Genomic DNA, 18,412 nt, shown 5'->3' with positions numbered 1-18,412 from the left:
CTCAATGTCATTCCCAGAGATTCTCCTACAATTGGTCTAGGAAGGAGCATAAGAAACTGCATTTTTAAAAAACATCCTGTGATTCTGGCCTTGAGTGTTAGTGGACTACACTTTGAGAAGAACTTTGTTCTATGGAAAAGAACATTTCTGTCTTTAAATACGCCTGTGGTTCTTAAAGGGTTAATTCACGGTGGGGCAAATTTCAAGGGTTTCCGTTAGGTTGCTGTTAATTGGCTGAATCAATAACTTGACCAGTTCCAGGCCTGAGACTGGTCAGAACTGTGTATTCAAATCAAAGCCCGTGGTGAGGCACTAGGTGTCCCCTATACAGGGTTAACTGGTTTGGGTCAGTTTCCTTGGTACTCTGAGATGAAGATTAGGAAATAAAATCCTTCTGAGAAGGCTTTCTCTGTTGAGAAGCAGAAGCAAATCGGTAAGTGGCGATGCCAAGGAGCAGTCTGGCAGAATTTATCCTGTAAGAATTTTCATCATCTTCTTAAAAACCACCCCAAATAAAACAATCTTAAGTAAAAACAATGTGCTTCGTATAGAAGCACAACTTCAAGTCCCCTGACGGAAACCCTGGTGCTGTAGTGGTTAAGTACTACGGCTGCTAACCAAGAGGTCGGCAGTTCAAATTCGCCAGGCACTCCTTGGAAATTCTATGGGGCAGTTCTACCCTGTCCTGTAGGCTCGCTATGAGTCGGAATCCACTCGACTGCAGTGAGTTTAAGGGCCACCAAGGACCAGATTGCTGCCTCTCTGTTCCTCCTATGTAGAAACTTAAAAGCTTTCTCTGAAAATGGGCAACTATGTAATAGAGGAAGAGCATTATATAACAGGATATGGGGGAGGGGAAATAAGAGCAGAGAATTGGCGTTGAGGGTTTTAGTATAGACTCGGAAACCCTGGTGGTGTAGTGGTTAACTGCTATGGCTGCTAACCAAAGCGCTAGCTGTTCAATCCACCAGGCGCTCCTTGGAAACTCTATGGGGCAATTCTACTCTGTTCTGTAGGATCGCTATGAGTCATAATCGACTGGACAGCAAGGAGTTTGGTTTTTTTGAGTATAGACGGGTTACAGTCAGGAAGTGGCCGAGCTAGGGTTTGAACCCAGATTCCAATCTTTTCAACTCTGCATTAGATTTTTCTAATTTTAGTGTGCATAGGAATCACCTGGGGGCTGTGTTAAAAAGTATAAATTCATGGCCAGTCCCACAGAAGTTAGTGAATCTTCTATGGAGTCCAGAAATTTCTATTTTTAACAGGTATCCGAGATGACTCTGACAGAGATGGCCAGTTCACATAATTAGATAAACATATTCTTAGAACAATGGCTCTCAGACTTTCTGGTCTCAGGGTTCCTTTACGCTATTATAAATTATTGAGGAACTCAAAGAGAGTTTGTTTTTGTGGTAAATAATAGCTACTGATATTTAGGATATTAAAAACCTAAAACTGCGAAATGTTCAAAATATGTCTATTAATTCATTTAAAAATACTAATAGTAAGCCCATTACATGTTTAACGTTTTATGAAAAACAACTATTTTCCAAGTTAAAAATATTTAGTGAGGTGTATTATCTTATATTTTTCAAATCTCTTTGTCACTAAGCTTAATAATTTTCACATGTCTTTACATTCAATTCAGGCCACACACAAATATGTAACTGGAAAAAGGAGAACCTTGCATACCCTCTAAAAGGATCTTGGAGGCCCCCACCGGTCCTTGGACCACACACTCTACGTCTTTTAGGGTGATATCCATTCTTGCCATCAGAAAGATCTGTTGTTGGTCAGTCTATGTTGGTCAACAAAGTTTAGGGACACTGAGGAAGGTAGAAAATTAATTTGTTCCTTAGATTGTTTTTAAAAAAATTTGTTCCTTAGATTGTTTAGGATGGGGAAATTATTTAAAAATTTACCCCAATATTGCTCTTTTGTTTATTTAATTTGTAAATTTTAAAGCACTATTTATAGAAATATAAAAAAGGAGTCCTGGCATTGGGGCAGAATTTTGTTTAAACAAACTGGATTTCAGAACAAATGATTTGATCGAGCATAGAGAAATTTCAATAGGCAGTGAGGAAGGAGTTAATTAGGCAACCAGGCTTAGGTAGGAAGGGGGAGTAATCTGTAGTTATTTACAATTGAATAGATAACTATAATGGTGAGAATATGCTAATCACAACCTTTTAAGGAGGGTGTTTGCATTTCCTGAAGAACCTTTTATTCTGGTCAGCACATCTCTGCAATTTGCTTGCATTTTGTTGCTACTTCTAAGTTTTAGCCCTGTAACCTAAAACTTGTTGCCAAGTTAGTGCAAAGACTTTAACAAACATTAGCTCATTTCTTATTTATCTTGTGTAAAATTGGAAGAACCTGCAGAGGAGACTGGACTGGAGTAGCCAGAAAAGTGGGATGGAAACCTACAGTGTGTGTGATCCTGGAAGCCAGTTGAAAAGTAAGTGTTTAATTAAGGAAGTGAGAGGATCCACTCTGTCAAATGATGGTGAATGAAGTTAATGTGAAGATTAAGAATTGATCATTAGATTTTTCAACGTGAAGGTCAGTGGTAACCTGGACAAGAAGAGTCTCTGTGGAGTGGTAGAGGTGAAAGCCTGATTGGTGTGGGTTCAGAAGAGAGTGGAAGGAGAGAGAAGAGTTGAAAATTGTACATATGAACAGCTCTTTTCAGTTTTGCTGCAAGGGAAGCATAGAAATGGAATGATAGCTGATTGGGGAAATAGGATTGAGGGAGGTGGGTTTTTTTTTTGTTTTTAAATGACAGAAATAACAGCATTTTTGTATACTGATGTTTTTTGAGAGTGTGAATGGTGAGCCCAATAAAGCTCATAATCTAATGGTGGAAAGTGGTATTAAATAATTATACAGATATTTAGATAATTATAATTGTAAGTGTTAAAAGGAAGCATACAAGTTTTATTACAGCATAATTGTCAGAAATTAGCCAAGGACATCAAGAAAGGCTTCTCTAAACAAATGTTATTCATATTGCACTTATAGAGGGAATGATAGGTTCAGAGGCCCTAGGGGGAGGGAATGTGGTGTATCTGAGAGACTGAAAGAAGGCCACGGAGTTTGAAGCAAAGAGAGGAAGGAGGAGTGTGGCAGAAGATAAGCCTGAAGACGTAAGCAGTGGCTATATTGTTTTAGGTTGGGGCCGATAGACTCAATTAAAGACATTGTATTTTATGGTAAGAACAATGGGAATCCTTGATATTACATGTTAGACATATAACAAAAGTGAATCAGCCAAAATTGAAAGGCAGATGGTAGAACAGGAAGCAGAATGGAAAGATGGAGTGCAGGGCCACTATTTATATTACTGCAGACGCACCATTAGGCCAGGTATATTTGTAGCTTCTTTATCAATTATTTTCCAGTTTTTTAAATGTATGCATCTTTCAGCCATTGAGAGATTCCTGTCTACCTGATGAAATCATACAGGAAGCGGGTCCAATTTCTTTAAGATGCCCAAGAATGCCAGATCATGTCATGATTTACTTAATATCTTTCAATGGCTCTTTTTTCTTTCTTAAAAATTAATATATTTTCCAACTTTTTATTATGAAATTTGCAAGCACATGTAAAACTTAAGACAGTTATAGTGAACATTCATATACCCACAACCTGGCATCAAGAACTTTAGCATTTTGTCGGACTTGCTGTCTCAATTTTGAGACAGTATTTAAAAGTAAATTATAGATGTCATGATGCTTCACCCCTAAATATTTCAGCATGCATCTCCTAAAATAAAGGCATTCTCCTCCTCACGGTACTGTAATATTTAGGGCAATTAAAAATAATTGCCTGATAACATCTACAACCCAATCAATATTCAGATATCCCCACTTTGTTCCCCTAAATGTTTAACAACTTTATTGAAATATAATTTCCATACCATGAAGATCACTCATTTTAAGCACACAGTTCAGTGATTTTCTACAAATTTATAAGAGTTGTGCAACTAGTACAACAACCTAATTGTAGAACATTTCCATCACCCCAAAAAGAAACCTTACATTTTTTAAAAAATTAAATCTAGATAAAAGCAAGGTTCACACTTTCCATTTGGTTGTTATGTCTCTTTAAATCTCTTTTTTCCCACACCGGTATTTCTCGCCCCGCCCCCCCCCCCCCCCCCCGCGCCATTAAATTGCTTTTTCGAAGTCGGGCTGTTTATTTTATAGAATGTACCATATTCTATATTTTTCTGGTTATTTCCTAATTATGTCATTTGCTATGCTCCTCTATCCTCCCTGTATTTTCTATTTAAGGCTTGAGATTTCTCCTGACATATTTGGAATGAAATCCAAAATTTTTAATTATCTCCCTCCTCTAAAAATGTAAGCTTCATAAAGCCCTGGACTTTATCCTGTTTAACACCAGTGCCTGGCTCATAGTAGGATCTCAGCACACATTTGTTTAATGCATGAGTGAATCACCTACATTCAAATTATATTTTTTTTGCCGTAAAGATTTAACCTCAGTCCAATGTATTTTTTTCTATTTTTAATTGTAGTATGGTCATGAAATACATCTATATAACCGTGATGCATTTTTTTAAACCTGTAGTTCAGACTGATGAAAAGCAATGTCTTCCATTTTAGCATGCCATGAGCATTTTAAGTGTCACTGTAATTTTTTTGGAATAAAATTATTTCTGTGATGAGGAATTTCATGTTCAAACATTTTAGAATCGATCCAGGCAGTTGCAAGGGTTTGATAGGGATGCTTATCAGAAGACTTCAGAAATTGCTTATAAGTGTAATCTGTATGGCCAGATTCAGGACTGTTGAAGGATTTCAGATTAGAAGTGACTTTTTCCAGAGAGAGAGAGAGAGAAAAAAAAACTTATCTAGAGTTACTGAGTTTGGGGTAAATCAAGCAAATGCACTGGAATCTTCAGATTTTTGATTTAAGCAGTTATATAGGGAGATGCTTTCAGTGTCAATCACAGGGAAAGCTTCAGGAGAGTATAGATGAAAATGGCTGACTTCCCAGTGCAAAATTATTCTACATTCATGAGTGCTACATGACAACTGCTGCTGGCACTGATATAATAAGTAAAAATGACTGATAAACTAAGTCTATACGACATATTGTCGAGTGTCGAGTTAGCAAATGCTGTGACTCAGAATATCTGCCATAGCAGTGCATAGAGTATGGTAGTCTGGCAATGCCGTAAAGCCTTTATCATTTAGGAATCTGCAGTCCAGTGAGGGAAAATGAAGTTATAAATGATGATCTACAAATATGACATACATATATACAGCCATACTAAGAAACAGGTACAGGTTATAAGTAACCTGTAATATAAGAGTAAGAAATTCTTAGTAGAGTTTTTAGACTATCCAGGCTGATTTGGGTCGTTTCCATTACCTTTTTTTGTTGATTTTAAATAACACTGTTCATTCAGAATCTCCACCAGGAGACTTGTAGTTGTGAAGAGAGAAGGGAAAACTTGAATCAGTCCATTTTAACAGCTCTGATGATTGAGGTTGGGTAGGGAAAGAAGTCAAAATTAATAACTTAAATGTCATTATTAGATTTTCTGTATATTTATCTCCATTTTTACAAATTATCATTATTACCATAAATGTTAATTGTAGCTAGTCGCATGGCAGTGCAGAGAAATACACTGACTAGTTTAGGCTAGACTCCCATCTCACTGCCAGCCCACAACTCAGATTTTTATTTCATATATCTGAAAATTTTAGATTGGTTTGACAAATTAGCATACAGTTGTTTCAACTTGCATAACAGTTGTTTCAACTTGTCTCACTTTAAAGAAACTAATCTTATCAACCAATTTAAATTTGATTTTACTAACATCCGACTCTTTTCTACCCATTCAGGGAAGCATTTGGCCTGTGACATTTGAGGATTAAATGAGATAATCCATGCAAACCATTTGGAACAGAGTACCTGTTTATGATGAGATTGAATAGTTGTAATTATTGTTACAGTGATAATAATCATAGCAATAACAGCAACTCTTTACATGTATATAGACCTCTAGTTTTCAAATCATGGCCAAAGAGTATATCATTTGAGCCTAGGGGAAGAGGATGGACTGTGAAAGGGAAAGATCATATATTAACTCCATTTTTCCGATATGAAAACTGAACATCAGAGAGGTTACATGATTTGCTTGAGAACACTCAGCGAGTAAATGGGGAGCTGAGCCTTGAAGCCTAATGATAATGAACTGTAATGACAATTTGCTATATCAGCGAAGTTAATATATCCCGTCTAGTAAATTTTCCTGAGATATTCTGTCTTCATTCAGAAAACTCCTCACTACTCTTCCTGGAATTGGGAACTGTTTTTCCTCTATCTGAGGATGAATATTGAGCGATCCCTCCGTATAAGATCCATGACAGGCCAGTCATGGAAATCTTGTCCCCTTTGATTCCAGCATCATAATGTAAGTTTATTACAGATTTGCAGTTTGTGATGCTTTTATCCGTTTGTCATGCTCCCTACTATTATTTCTCAAAGATATCTATAATTTAGTTATGAGATAAGCCTATATACTCTGACCTTTGAATTTAAGTCTATATGCTGTCCTTTGAATTTTTAGGAAATGTGCGTATGTAGTCATTTCTAATGTGAAATGTGACTCATGTAAATGTACCCACCTTCAATAAATAACTGACATTTTTAGGTATTTCATAACCAGTATGTTCACATGTATACATTCTGCCAAATTATTTGTTCCTTATTTTCAGAAATACATTTGAAAATTCATGTGAAGGTAAAGGGTGGAGAAAATAGTGATTGATACATTGATACATGCAAAATCAAGTAGGCTATTTACAGCCAGGCATAAATCAATGTGTAAGGAGCTCCCCTGGTATTTTGCTTCCTGTGCTCAAGTCCTTATCTTTTATAAATCTTTAGAAGAGATGACATGTGTATCCTAGTACAACTAGGTCCTAGGGAAAAGTTGATAGACGTTAGACTACAAATCAGTTTGGATGCACAGTGCATTGTCTCAAGAGGCATCTTATCCTCTGCTATAAAATAGAAAATTTTAGTTTACCAGTAAAATGCAGATAAGATTATAAGGAATAACCGGAATGTGCAGTTCTAACTCACTTTGATGCCTAATATATGTGTGCCATTTCATTTGCACACTGGTAAAATGTAAATGAAATTGATTTTAGATGTTCAGTGTTGAACAGCACTGACTTAAGCTTTATAACTTGAAAAATCTTGCCAAGGATTGTTACAAAATTCCTGTTATAAGACATTTGTTAAATAGAAACTGGGACAATTGGGAAAGGATATTGTGGCATACCTTATTTTTTAGAGGTATATTTTATGAAAGTAGTTTTGTTAGACAGATGGAAATAAACTAGTATTCTTTTAGCTTTGGTCCATGTTAGATGACCCCCTGAATAGAGGAACTGGAATTTTCAGGGCTCTGGGACATTTTGGTTGCATCACATACAACCACGTTCTATCACATCTAAATGAAACATTTTAGGAGATAATCTATTTTCAAGGAAGAATCAAGAAAGTTGCTAGTTTTAACTCAGTACTGAAGTCACTCCTCAGGTTCACTCTTCAGCTAAAGATTAGACAGGCCTATGAAACAAACAGTAACAAACATAGTTCAACCATGTAGGAGACTAAATGGGCACGCCAGCCCAGGGACAAGGACAAGAAGGCAGGAGGGGACAGGAAAGCGGGACTAATGGAAATAGGAAACACAAGATCAAGAAGAGGAGAGTGTTGACACATCGAGGGGTTGGAAACCAGTGTCACAAAACAATATGTGTATGTTTAATGAGAAACTAGTTTGCCCTGTAAACTTTCACCTAAAGCACAATTAAAAAAAAAAAAAGTTGCTAGTGAGGGTCCAAAACACATCAAATGCACTAACAAGTATGTTGTTGGCAAATGCTTAGCTGAATTTGGTACTTAAGTACATAAGGTTTTCTTCAGCAGGATTCCTAAAACACTGACACTGGTGCTATAAACAATATTGTTATTTTGTTCATGGTTTCTTTGCTAGAACAGAGTGCTAAAAGTGGTTAAGCTTGCAAATTTAGTTTTTCTGTGGGCCGTAGCTGTTTTCTTCAGACTATAATCCTAGCCTTTTCAAACAATCTCAGAAATGTATGCAGGAAAGATCCATTCTTCTATTGGAGAAATGAATAACATGGATCCTATTGATACAGGTCAGTCATGTCACCTAGATGGTCACATTATAGTTAACACAGTGTTCTGCATATTGTCTCTAAATAATTCATATCTGTATTCACAGTTCAGGCATGTCATTCAAACTTAATATGTGACTGAATGAATTGAAAACATTTCATGTATTTCCTAGCTCTGTCCACTGAGAGCCGAGAAGCAGTGATACCCAGTAACCATGAGCACACCCAGCATCCAGGTCTTAGTTTCTGATACATTTCTACAATAAAGAAACCAAAGCTCTTTGGAGAAATAACTAATTCTAGGGCTGAGGCAGGGAATACAAAATGAGCCTGGAGCATCTTGTAGAGCCAAAAAGTAAGGAAGTGCTGAAAAAGCTAAATGATGGGGACATGTAAAAGGGGCGCAAGAGCCAACCGAAAGAGCCCCCAATGGCCAAAGCTGGAACACTGAGCAACAAAATAAATACAATTGTATTGGAATATTACTCAAAGTATAAAATAAATACTCATGAATCCATATGGATGTAAAAGATTAAGTAAATAAATTAATGGAGGTAAAGAATAGACATATCTTGTACAGATGAATTCCAGATAATTTAAGTAGATACTGTCCCCTCAAGGTGGAGTATAACTCCTCATTGCTTAAGTGTGGGCTGGCCATAGTGCCTTCTAAAGCATACAGTATGGAAATAGAGGGAAAGAGTAATCTTAGAGTGGAGAAACTTGACAAACACTACCTCAGCCACATGATCAAGGTTAACATCATCAGTGTTAAGTCATGTTGTTAATATGTACCCTTGATATGATAATAATGGCACATTACCTCTGTGGTCCTCCTCCCAAAAATCTAGAACCTGCTTCTAACTATGAGGAAAACATCAGGAATTGAACACTACAAAATACCTGATTGGTACTTCCCAAAATGGTCAGGGTCATCAAAACAAGGAAACTCTGAGAAAATGCCACAATCTAGAGGAGCGTGGGAGAAATGATGGGTTCCTGGGGAAGAAAAAGGACATTAAGTAAAAACTAAGGAAATCTGAAGAAAGTGTGGGCTTTAGTTAACCATAGTGTATCAGTATTGGTTCATTAGTTGTGGCAAATATACCATATTAATATAAGTTATTAACAATAGGTGCAGGGTATACAGGAATTATCTGTACTAACTCGATGGCACTAGTTTAACCTCTCAACTATTCTAAAGTAAAAAGTCTGTTTAAAAAAATTTTGCCACATTAGCATAGAAGGTGAAGAGGGATTTGTTTTTCTGAATATCAAATCCAAAAAATATTAATATATTAAGATAAATAAGAGGATAAAGTGGTTTTTTTTTAATTAAACAAATAGCTGGCTAAAATTTATACTTAGAGCTTCTTCCCTCTCGTACCTATTCTTTTTCTATTTTATCACTTATGTCTGCAATATTTTGTTGCTGTTTTAAGCTCTCTGGTATCATCCTCAAGTAGTACAGACTGACAACTCTGTAGAGGGAAGAAGAGGAGGCATTTTAAGTTCTGTACCTTTTCCCTAGAATGACAAATGTTTGATGACACAACTATGCTAGAGGGCATTCACATGAGGAGAACGGTTTCAACACAGTACAGTTTTCGATCACGATGACCCCAGTTAAGACAGGAACAATAATTTCTCCCACAGAACAGTAATGTTAACTAGAATAAGATACCTCCACGCTTGAGTTTTATTTAAGCAGTAAGGGTATCATATTATGTACACTTGCTGGAGCTAGAGATTTTCAGGAAATTGCAGGGTATCATTCAACTTCTCCATAAACCCTCTCTCCTATCTGGCCTATGAATTAGATGGTACCACGTCTGTTCTCTGTACTATCATGCAACGTAAGATGGCAAAACATAGTGTGGTAATTAACAGTATTGTAGTATATATGTGCAGATTAGTATCATTTTGTAGTGCAGTATATAAGTTGCTACTATATTAAATCCTAGCTTTATAAAAGGCATTTATTTCAGTAGCATGGTACTTAAACTTACATTAACTAGTGTGAACAAAGAACATAAAACTTCTTTTTATAGTGGCCTCATCCGAAGGCTCAGACCTTTGCAGAAAAGTTTGGGTGCCTCAGATCAGTCTCAGAGATTGCCAACTATTTTGAATAGGATTTTCAACTCAAGTGCATGTGTCTGTGTGAGAGTTTGTCTACAATTACACATCTCACTGAAGATGTTATTAAATTATTTGTTAAAGAGAATAAGTCTCTAAAATCGCTGGCTTTGGTGATACTTAAAATAGAAATGACACCAAAACATTAAAATAGGCTTTTGATTAACTTACATTCTCAGACTTTGAAAAAAATTTTATTGTGTTGAAAATATACACAACAAAACCTTCACCAATTCAACAATTTCTACAGGTACGATTCAGTGATGTTAATTACATTCATGTTAACAACATTTATTACTATCCTTTTCCAAATTTTTCCACTACCATCAACATAAACTTAGTATCTGCTAAGCAAAACTCTCCCTTTCCCCCTCCCTCCCACCCCAATAACCACTAATAATCTTTAGTTTCTGTATATATGCTTATTTCATATAAGTGAGATCATACAGTATTTGCCCTTTTGCAACTGACTTCATGCAACATGCTGTTTTCCAGGTTCATCCATGTTGTGGTATGCATCAAGACTTCATTTTTCTTTATGGCTAGGTAGTATTTCATTGCATGTATATACTGCATTTTGTTAATCCATTCATCTGTTGATAGACATTTCCATTGTTTCCACCTTTTGGCTATTGTGAAAAGTGCTACAGTGAGCATTGGTATGCAGATTTCTGTTTGTGTTCCTGCTTTCACTTCTTTTGGGTATATACCTAGGAATGGGATTGCTGAGTCATGTGATAGTTCTATGGTCAACTTTTTGAGGAGCTGCCACACTGTTCTCCATAATGGCTGTGCCATTTTACATTCCCACCAGCAATGGATGAGGGTTCCAGTTTCTCCACAACTTCTCTAGCACTTGTGGTTTTCTGGTTTTTTTTTTCTTAAATCATTGCCATTCTAAAGGGAGTGAGATGGTATCTCATTGTGGCTTTGATTTGCATGTCCCTAATGGGTTGCCATTTTTTTTTTTAATGGGTTGCCATGAGTCAGAATTGGGTTTTTTGTTTGTTTGTTAAATGGCTAATGACATTGAGCATCTTTTCATGTGCTTGTTGGCTATTTGAATATTCTCTTTGGTTAAATGTGTAAGTTCTCTGCCCATTTTTTGATTGATTTGTTTTTCTTTTTGTTAAGTTGTAAAAGTTTTTTTTTAAATATATATGTTGTGTATTAGACTCTTATCCGATTTATGTACTCCCATTAACTTTTACCTGAGCTTGATCAATGACAAAAAGTACAAATATAGTCACTTTCAAAAAGGAGAAAGTGGTATGATGACTATCCTATACAGTGTAATAATGTGAATATTTTGCATTGTATTTGGTTTTTCCTTTTCATCTCAGGGCTTTAGCATCTGATATTCCTTGTGTTTGGAACATTCATTCCATTTTCACTCTTACATTACTTCCAACCTGTTTAAGCCCTTCGTCTGACTAGCTCTGGCTTATCCATCAGGTCTCAGATTATATGTCACTATCTCAGAGTTGACCTTTCATTCTAAATTAGGTTCCGTGTTATATACGTTTTATAGCATCCTATACTTTTCCTTCATTTCACAGTTATAATTATATAGTGAGGAGAGGACATAAGCCAAATGACAATTTGATAGTGGTGTCATGACTATAACCGTTACTATACCATAATCTTCATGGCATAAAACATAGTGTCTGGGACATAAGAGATGATCAAAGGAGAATTGTTATATGAATGAATGAACAAATGACTGTTAAAACACCCAGATTATCAGCAGGGCTGTCACAATTTAAATCTAATCTTTACACAAAGTTAGCATATTTTATGCAAATAAACAAAATACAGTGAGCCAAGTTTCTCCTTGTTGCATAACAGAAACAGAGAAAGTAAGCCAAAACACTTTTAAAACGAAGAGTGTTTGAATAAGTGACTTTGTTGGTGTTACTTTTTCTCTTTTATTCGTGTGCTTTATCATCCGGGAAATGAACACACAGATTTTTCAGTTCTGAAGGCCTCCTACAACACTTGTCTGGTGGCAGCACCCTTTCCCATTCCCCTCTGCAGTTATTCCAAGTTTTAAGTATTGGTCTCAAAATCCCTGTGATACCTTAACCTGCCTTAGTCTCAGTAGATGACCTGAGCACCTACCACTGAGTGAAAAAGGCAGCAATTATGTGAGAAACACTTCAACTTCCTCCATTTCACCCCCACCCAAAAAAATAACCACATCCATAACCAAACCAAAAGCCAGACCATTGCCACTGAGTCAGTTCCAACTCATAGTGACCCTATGGTTTCCAAGGAGCAGCTGGTGGATTTGAACCACCGACCTTTTGATTAGCAGCCAAGCTCTTAACCTACTCTACCAGTAGGACTACTGCATCCATACCCTTTATACTTTACCTCTGCTCTTGGAAGAAAAGATGTCTTCTACTTGTGACATTGACTCCTCTTTCTTTTATGATTTTGCAACATCAGTTATTTCCTCTTCTTTCCTACTTTTTAAAAACGCTATGTCCTTCTACTTTATCCTTTGAATCAGCCTATCAATATGCTCATTTCTTCCATGCTTAAAAAAAAATCATATTCTTTAACTCTACGTCCTTCATTATAGTTACATTCTTTTCTCTTTACTGTCATTCTCAACTGAACCTAGATTCTCTGTCTCTACTTTCTCACCTCCCGTTTACTCTTTAACCCACTGTCATCTGGCTTCTGCTCCCACTATTTCATTGAAATTGCATTAACAAAGGTTACTAATGACTTCCTAATAGCCAAATATAGTGAGCATTTTCAGATCTTACCTTATTGACCTATTTGCTGCATTTAATATTGTTGTACTTTACATCTTTTCCTTCTTTTCTTCTGGATTTATTGAAAATAAACAGATTACCTACTATGAGAAATATAAACATTACAAAAGAACATGAAGAAGAAAGTAATTCTCAATATCCAGAGATAGCCACTGTTTACATTTTGAGAACCTCTTCATTTAACAATATGTTCTGGATATTCTATTCTATTGTATAATTGATATAACCCATTATAATTATATAAGTATAATTGTATAATTGATATAATCCATCCCCTATTCATGAACATTCATTCCCCTCCCCAAGTTCTGATATTTAACAATTGCTCAGATAAAATGAGTCAACATACACCTTTGAGGATTATTGTCCTCAATTTGAAACTTTATTCTCCCTATGCTTCTGTGATTCCTTATTCTCTGATCCTGCTGTCTGACTCTTTCCTCTGTATTTTTCTAAAGTGTTATTTGTAGGTCATTTGTTCTCTGCCAACCCTTGCATGTTGGAGTTCAGTTGGATCTAATGCTCAAACCTTTTTTCATTCTGTGTCCTCCTTTAAGGTAATTTCATTTTCTCTCATGAGCTAATGTATATCTCTAACCCAGATTACTCTCCAGAGTGCCAGCATCCATATGTCCAATTTCCTATATCCAGATTCATTCAGATATCTCACAGGTACCTCAGACATTACTAAAATTGAACATTTTATCAAAGTCTGTATATTACCTACCTTTTACTTGTCTCTCAAGCCAGAACCTTATCTTGGATTCCTTCCTATTCCTCCCTTTTTATCCAATTTGTCACTAATTTCAATACAATCCCTCACCATATCTTACACATTCCCACTCTTTTCCTTCACAGTGTCACTATTTTAGTTCAGACTCTTCCATTTTTTTACTCTGTACTAATCCTTAGTGGTTTCATTGCCTTCAGTCTTACCTGCCTCCAGTCTACCTTTCACTCTAAAAAAAAAATTGTCTCTGAATCACTCAGTTATGACCATGTCACTCTCCTGCTGAAAATGTCACTATCTTTCCACTGACTTAACTCACAGAATGCCTCCTCAGCATAACATCTAAGGTCTTTGTGAACTCGACCTTGCCTATCTTTCTAACTGATATTAGGGTTAGCTTGTAAGGAACTGAGCTTTGAATGGTTTATGTTATTCTAAGTTCCAGTAGCGGAAGGTACCAGGAAGTTGAGTATAAATAAAGTCCTTAAGGGTGTCTGGTGGTCAAATCAGGGAAAGAATGATATTTGCCAGGTATTTAGGGTAACATTAACTATGAAAATGACAGAAATACTTAAGAGGAGCTTGGCTGAACTGAAGGGGAAGGTAAATAAGGTGAAGAACACAGCAAATCAAGTGCGGGAAACTATCACCAAGAGGCACTGAAATGCCTTTACTTTATCTTATTTTTGCCACTGAGTTTATGATGCATAGGTATGTTAGGTTGACTTTAAGGGTCAGAATCAAGATGGAGGCTGTTGGAAATATCTATGATCTGCCTGATCATTTTTCTATTTAAAACACTTTTTGGCTCCCTGCCAGCTATAGGACAAAATCCAAAAAATTTAAAATTACCTAGTATTAGGATTGGGCTTAGGGTTGGACCCTTCCTGTCAGTGCAGCCTCACTTACTGCCACCGGCTTCTTGTGCTTTATGTTCCATCAACACTGTTTCAGATCCTTGGTTTTTTTTTTTTTTTTTTCCTACACATTCCTGCTCTGATTTGAATGACCTTCATTTCCGTATTTCCTGGGTGAATTCCTTTTTATCCTTCAGAATCGTGTATAGACATTAACAACTCCAGGAGGTTTTCTCTGAATCCACCTCTCTCCCAGTGTTACTTATCCATCCATCCATCCATTCATTTGTTCAGCATTAAGCAAATTTTTATTGAGTGCTTAGTATGTGCCAGATGCTGTGTTTTGTACTGGGAACACCATGGTAAGACAGAAAAAACATGGCCCTTAGCCTTTTTGGTCTTACATTTAGTGGTGAAGATACACAAAAAACCAAATGATCAAACAAATAAAATAATGACTAATAACTGCTATGAACAAACAACTGGAGTACAGAGTAATGAGGATAGGAGTAAACAGAGGCAACCTATTTTAGTATAAGATTGAGCCTTATGAAATTGCCAATATTTGACTTTTTATCCTTAAAAAAAATTGGCAATTTTTATACAGGTAACCCTAATAGGAAACCCTGGTGGCGTAATGGTTAAGTGCTACGGCTGCCTACCAAAAGGTAGGGGCAGTTCTACTCTGTCCTATAAGTTGCTATGAGTCGGAATCGACTCGATGGCAGTGGGTTTGGAAGCCTAATAACTCTCTGAGGAATTGATATTTGAACTGGGACCTGAAGTATGAAGTAGAACTGGCCGAGCTAGCTAAGCTTGGAATTTAGCATGTTCCAGGAACCAAGAAAAGAGGAGGTGATGAAATTGAGAAAGGGGGTGACTGACCCTAAACGAAATTAAGAGAGATAAGCAGGACAGATCATATAGGACCTTTGTAGGAGTTTGGATTTGATTCCTGTTAAAATGTAAAGCCACTGGAGTGTTTTAAGATCCCTTTGATTACTGTCTAAAATTGCATTGGAAGGGAGTAAGGGCTGAAATCGGGTTATCAATTAAGAGGTGGATGTAAGGAAGCAATATAATGTGTTATGTGTTCAGGGTTTGAAGTCAGACTGCCTCACTTTGAATCCTGGTTATGCCATTTATTAGCATTGTGACTTTATGTTACTCAAATTCTCTAAGCCTTCCTTTCTCTGTCTGTGAAACAGGGATAATAATAGGATGATGTTCATAGGGTTAATCTGGGGATTAAATGAGATAATGCATTGCAAAGCACTAAGTAGTTCCTAGAAGATAATAAACAGTTAATAGATACTAAAAAAAAAAAATCTCTATATATATATAGATTAGTAGTCCCAGTGAGAGATGAAGACAGTACGTTTGGAGAGAAGTGAATAGATTTGATACCTATTATAGAGGTTACTCAGCAAGATTTATTAATGTGAATTAGGTGTGAAAGTTGAAGGAGGATTTGACAGGTAAGACTTCTAGATTTCTGTGATAAGGAGTGAAGTGAATTGTGCTGCCGTTTCCTGAACTAGAGAAGGGCTGCCTAGAACAGATTTTAGCTATAGAAATTTCTCTCTGATTGTACCGTACAAGGCAGGAATGAAAGAAAGGAAAGAGGTAATTATCATATAATATAAAAAAGGAAATAGTTATTAAATATCTTAGAGAACTGTCAGAACTTTACACGAGGTATACAAAATACTAAGTTTATGTTCATACAACAGTGTCTAAACCATGCAAACATCTTAAGTGTATGTATTGTTCTCAAGATAAAAGATTTTATAAATTTCAATTGTACTATTTGATAGGCAGTGAATAGTTAAGTTGATATGTGTAGAAATGGTGTGGAGGCGGTCACTTACCTCCTCCAACCCTACAAAGGGGAAGGAGAACCGAGGTCAACAGCCCAAGGCTGATCCTAGGAGGCAGAGGTTAGACACACTTCTCTCTCCAACATCTTTACCAACTCTGACATAAACCATCCCTCCCACAACACTCTCTATTTCTCTGCTGCATTCAATAATTCATTGCAGTGGCCACACGAAATTCAAAGATCATCTCAATGGTTATGGAGTTTTATTATAAGGGAAGTAACAGTTAAAATTCAGGCTCAGGAACACTCAGGATACAGTTCTTCCATCAGGATAGCCTCTTCCCAACCGAGCTCCCAGGCACGGCTCCCCCTGGCCCTAGGCCTCTACCCAGTGGCACTCAGCTTTCTCTTTCTGTGGGCCAGGAAGCCTACCACGCTGTCTCCTGCTGCTGGGTCTCTCCTGCCACCACTTCTCACTGGCTTCAGGGTTACAGCTTGCTCTCCCTTGGTCTCCTGCTTCCTAAGAGCTTCTTAGTACAGGGATCCAGATCCAAAGGATGTGCTCTTTGCTCCTGGCTGTTCTTCCTTGGTGATGGTAGGGTTCTCCTCTCTGCCCTGGGACTGGCTTTCTTTTAAGGCAAAACTGACTGATCCCCTTGGAAGGCCATAATTACCCTATCACACGGTCCTGCCCAGTCACCTGGGTGGGAGTTAAAAGAGCATGGCTAGAAAACCCACACACAAAAGTAATTAATCTACCACAGTGTGTTTATTTTTGCCTTGTATTAAATGTGTTTTGTAATTATTCCATCTGCTTCTCTTACAGAGTAGAGCCTGTTTGGTATACTGGTGGATGAAAAACTTAAGGAGTGTGTCTGTTCTTTTTCTCCTTAGTGATTGAGAACCTCTCCTGGCAAGCATCAGGCAACCATGGGAAAGCGAGATAATCGGGTGGCCTATATGAATCCTGTAGCAATGGCCAGATGGAAGGGCACATCTCCGTACATAGGGCCAACAATACAAGATTATCTGAATCGGCCAAGACCTACCTGGGAAGAAGTGAAAAAACAACTAGAAAATAAAAAGAAAGGCTCCAAGGCATTAGCTGAATTTGAAGAAAAAATGAATGAGAATTGGAAGAAAGAACTAGAAAAAAGCAGAGAGAAAATATTAAGTGGAAATGTGAGCTCATCTAAAAAAAAAGAAAAAAAGAAAAAGAAAAAGAAGAAATCTTATCGATCTTCATCTTCTTCATCAAGCTCTGACTCTTCCAGCAGTTCTTCAGATTCTGAGAATGAGGATAAGAGACAAGGGAAAAAGAGAAAGAAAAAGAAGAATCGTTCCTTCAGATCTTCATACAGCTCTACATCTGAATCAGAGGACAAAGAATCCTTAAAAAAGAAAAAGAAATCAAAGGATGAAACAGAGAAGGAAAAGTATATTAGCAAAAAAAGAAAGAAGATCCATTCTGGGGATAAACCTTTATCATCTGAGTCCTCATCAGAATCAGATTATGAAGAGGAGGTACAAGCAAAAAAGAAGAAAAGAAGTGAAGAGCAAGAAAAAACAATGGAAAAAGCAAAAAAGAAGAAGAAGAAACAGCACAAGAAACACAGTAAAAAGAAGAAAAAGAAGTCTTCTAGTTAAGTCACAAGTCAGGATAATATCAAGGAAAAAAGCCAGATTTCCTTATTTGAAAAAGCAAGATCTAAAGGAAATTTCAACAGTGAAAGTTAGAGCATATTTACCAAAATGCATGCATTTTCTTGTGTTGTTAGAATTATTCCTGGACTTTAAATAGCCGGTCAATGCCTCTGTGCCAGAAAAGGCCATAATTGTTGCCTGCAGTTTAGGGGTTTTGTTTTTGTTTTTCCTTCCAATGG

General features: G+C 36.8%; 1 protein-coding gene across 1 annotated transcript in view; it reads left to right on the top strand.

The window, feature by feature from the left end:
* FAM133A (family with sequence similarity 133 member A) overlaps positions 1–18,176 on the top strand; it is a 45,322-nt gene extending 27,146 nt beyond the window's left edge. Inside the window, exon 2 of the mRNA XM_049872713.1 lies at positions 17,424–18,176. Coding sequence (XP_049728670.1) covers positions 17,460–18,176 — 717 coding nt within the window. The 5' untranslated portion in view covers positions 17,424–17,459. The remainder of the gene's footprint in view (positions 1–17,423) is intronic.
* The last annotated feature ends 236 nt before the right edge of the window (positions 18,177–18,412 follow it).

This window comes from Elephas maximus, chromosome X, assembly GCF_024166365.1.
Source record: "Elephas maximus indicus isolate mEleMax1 chromosome X, mEleMax1 primary haplotype, whole genome shotgun sequence".
NCBI classification, from domain to species: Eukaryota; Metazoa; Chordata; class Mammalia; order Proboscidea; family Elephantidae; genus Elephas; species Elephas maximus.
This window is presented reverse-complemented; position numbering and strand designations above follow the sequence as displayed.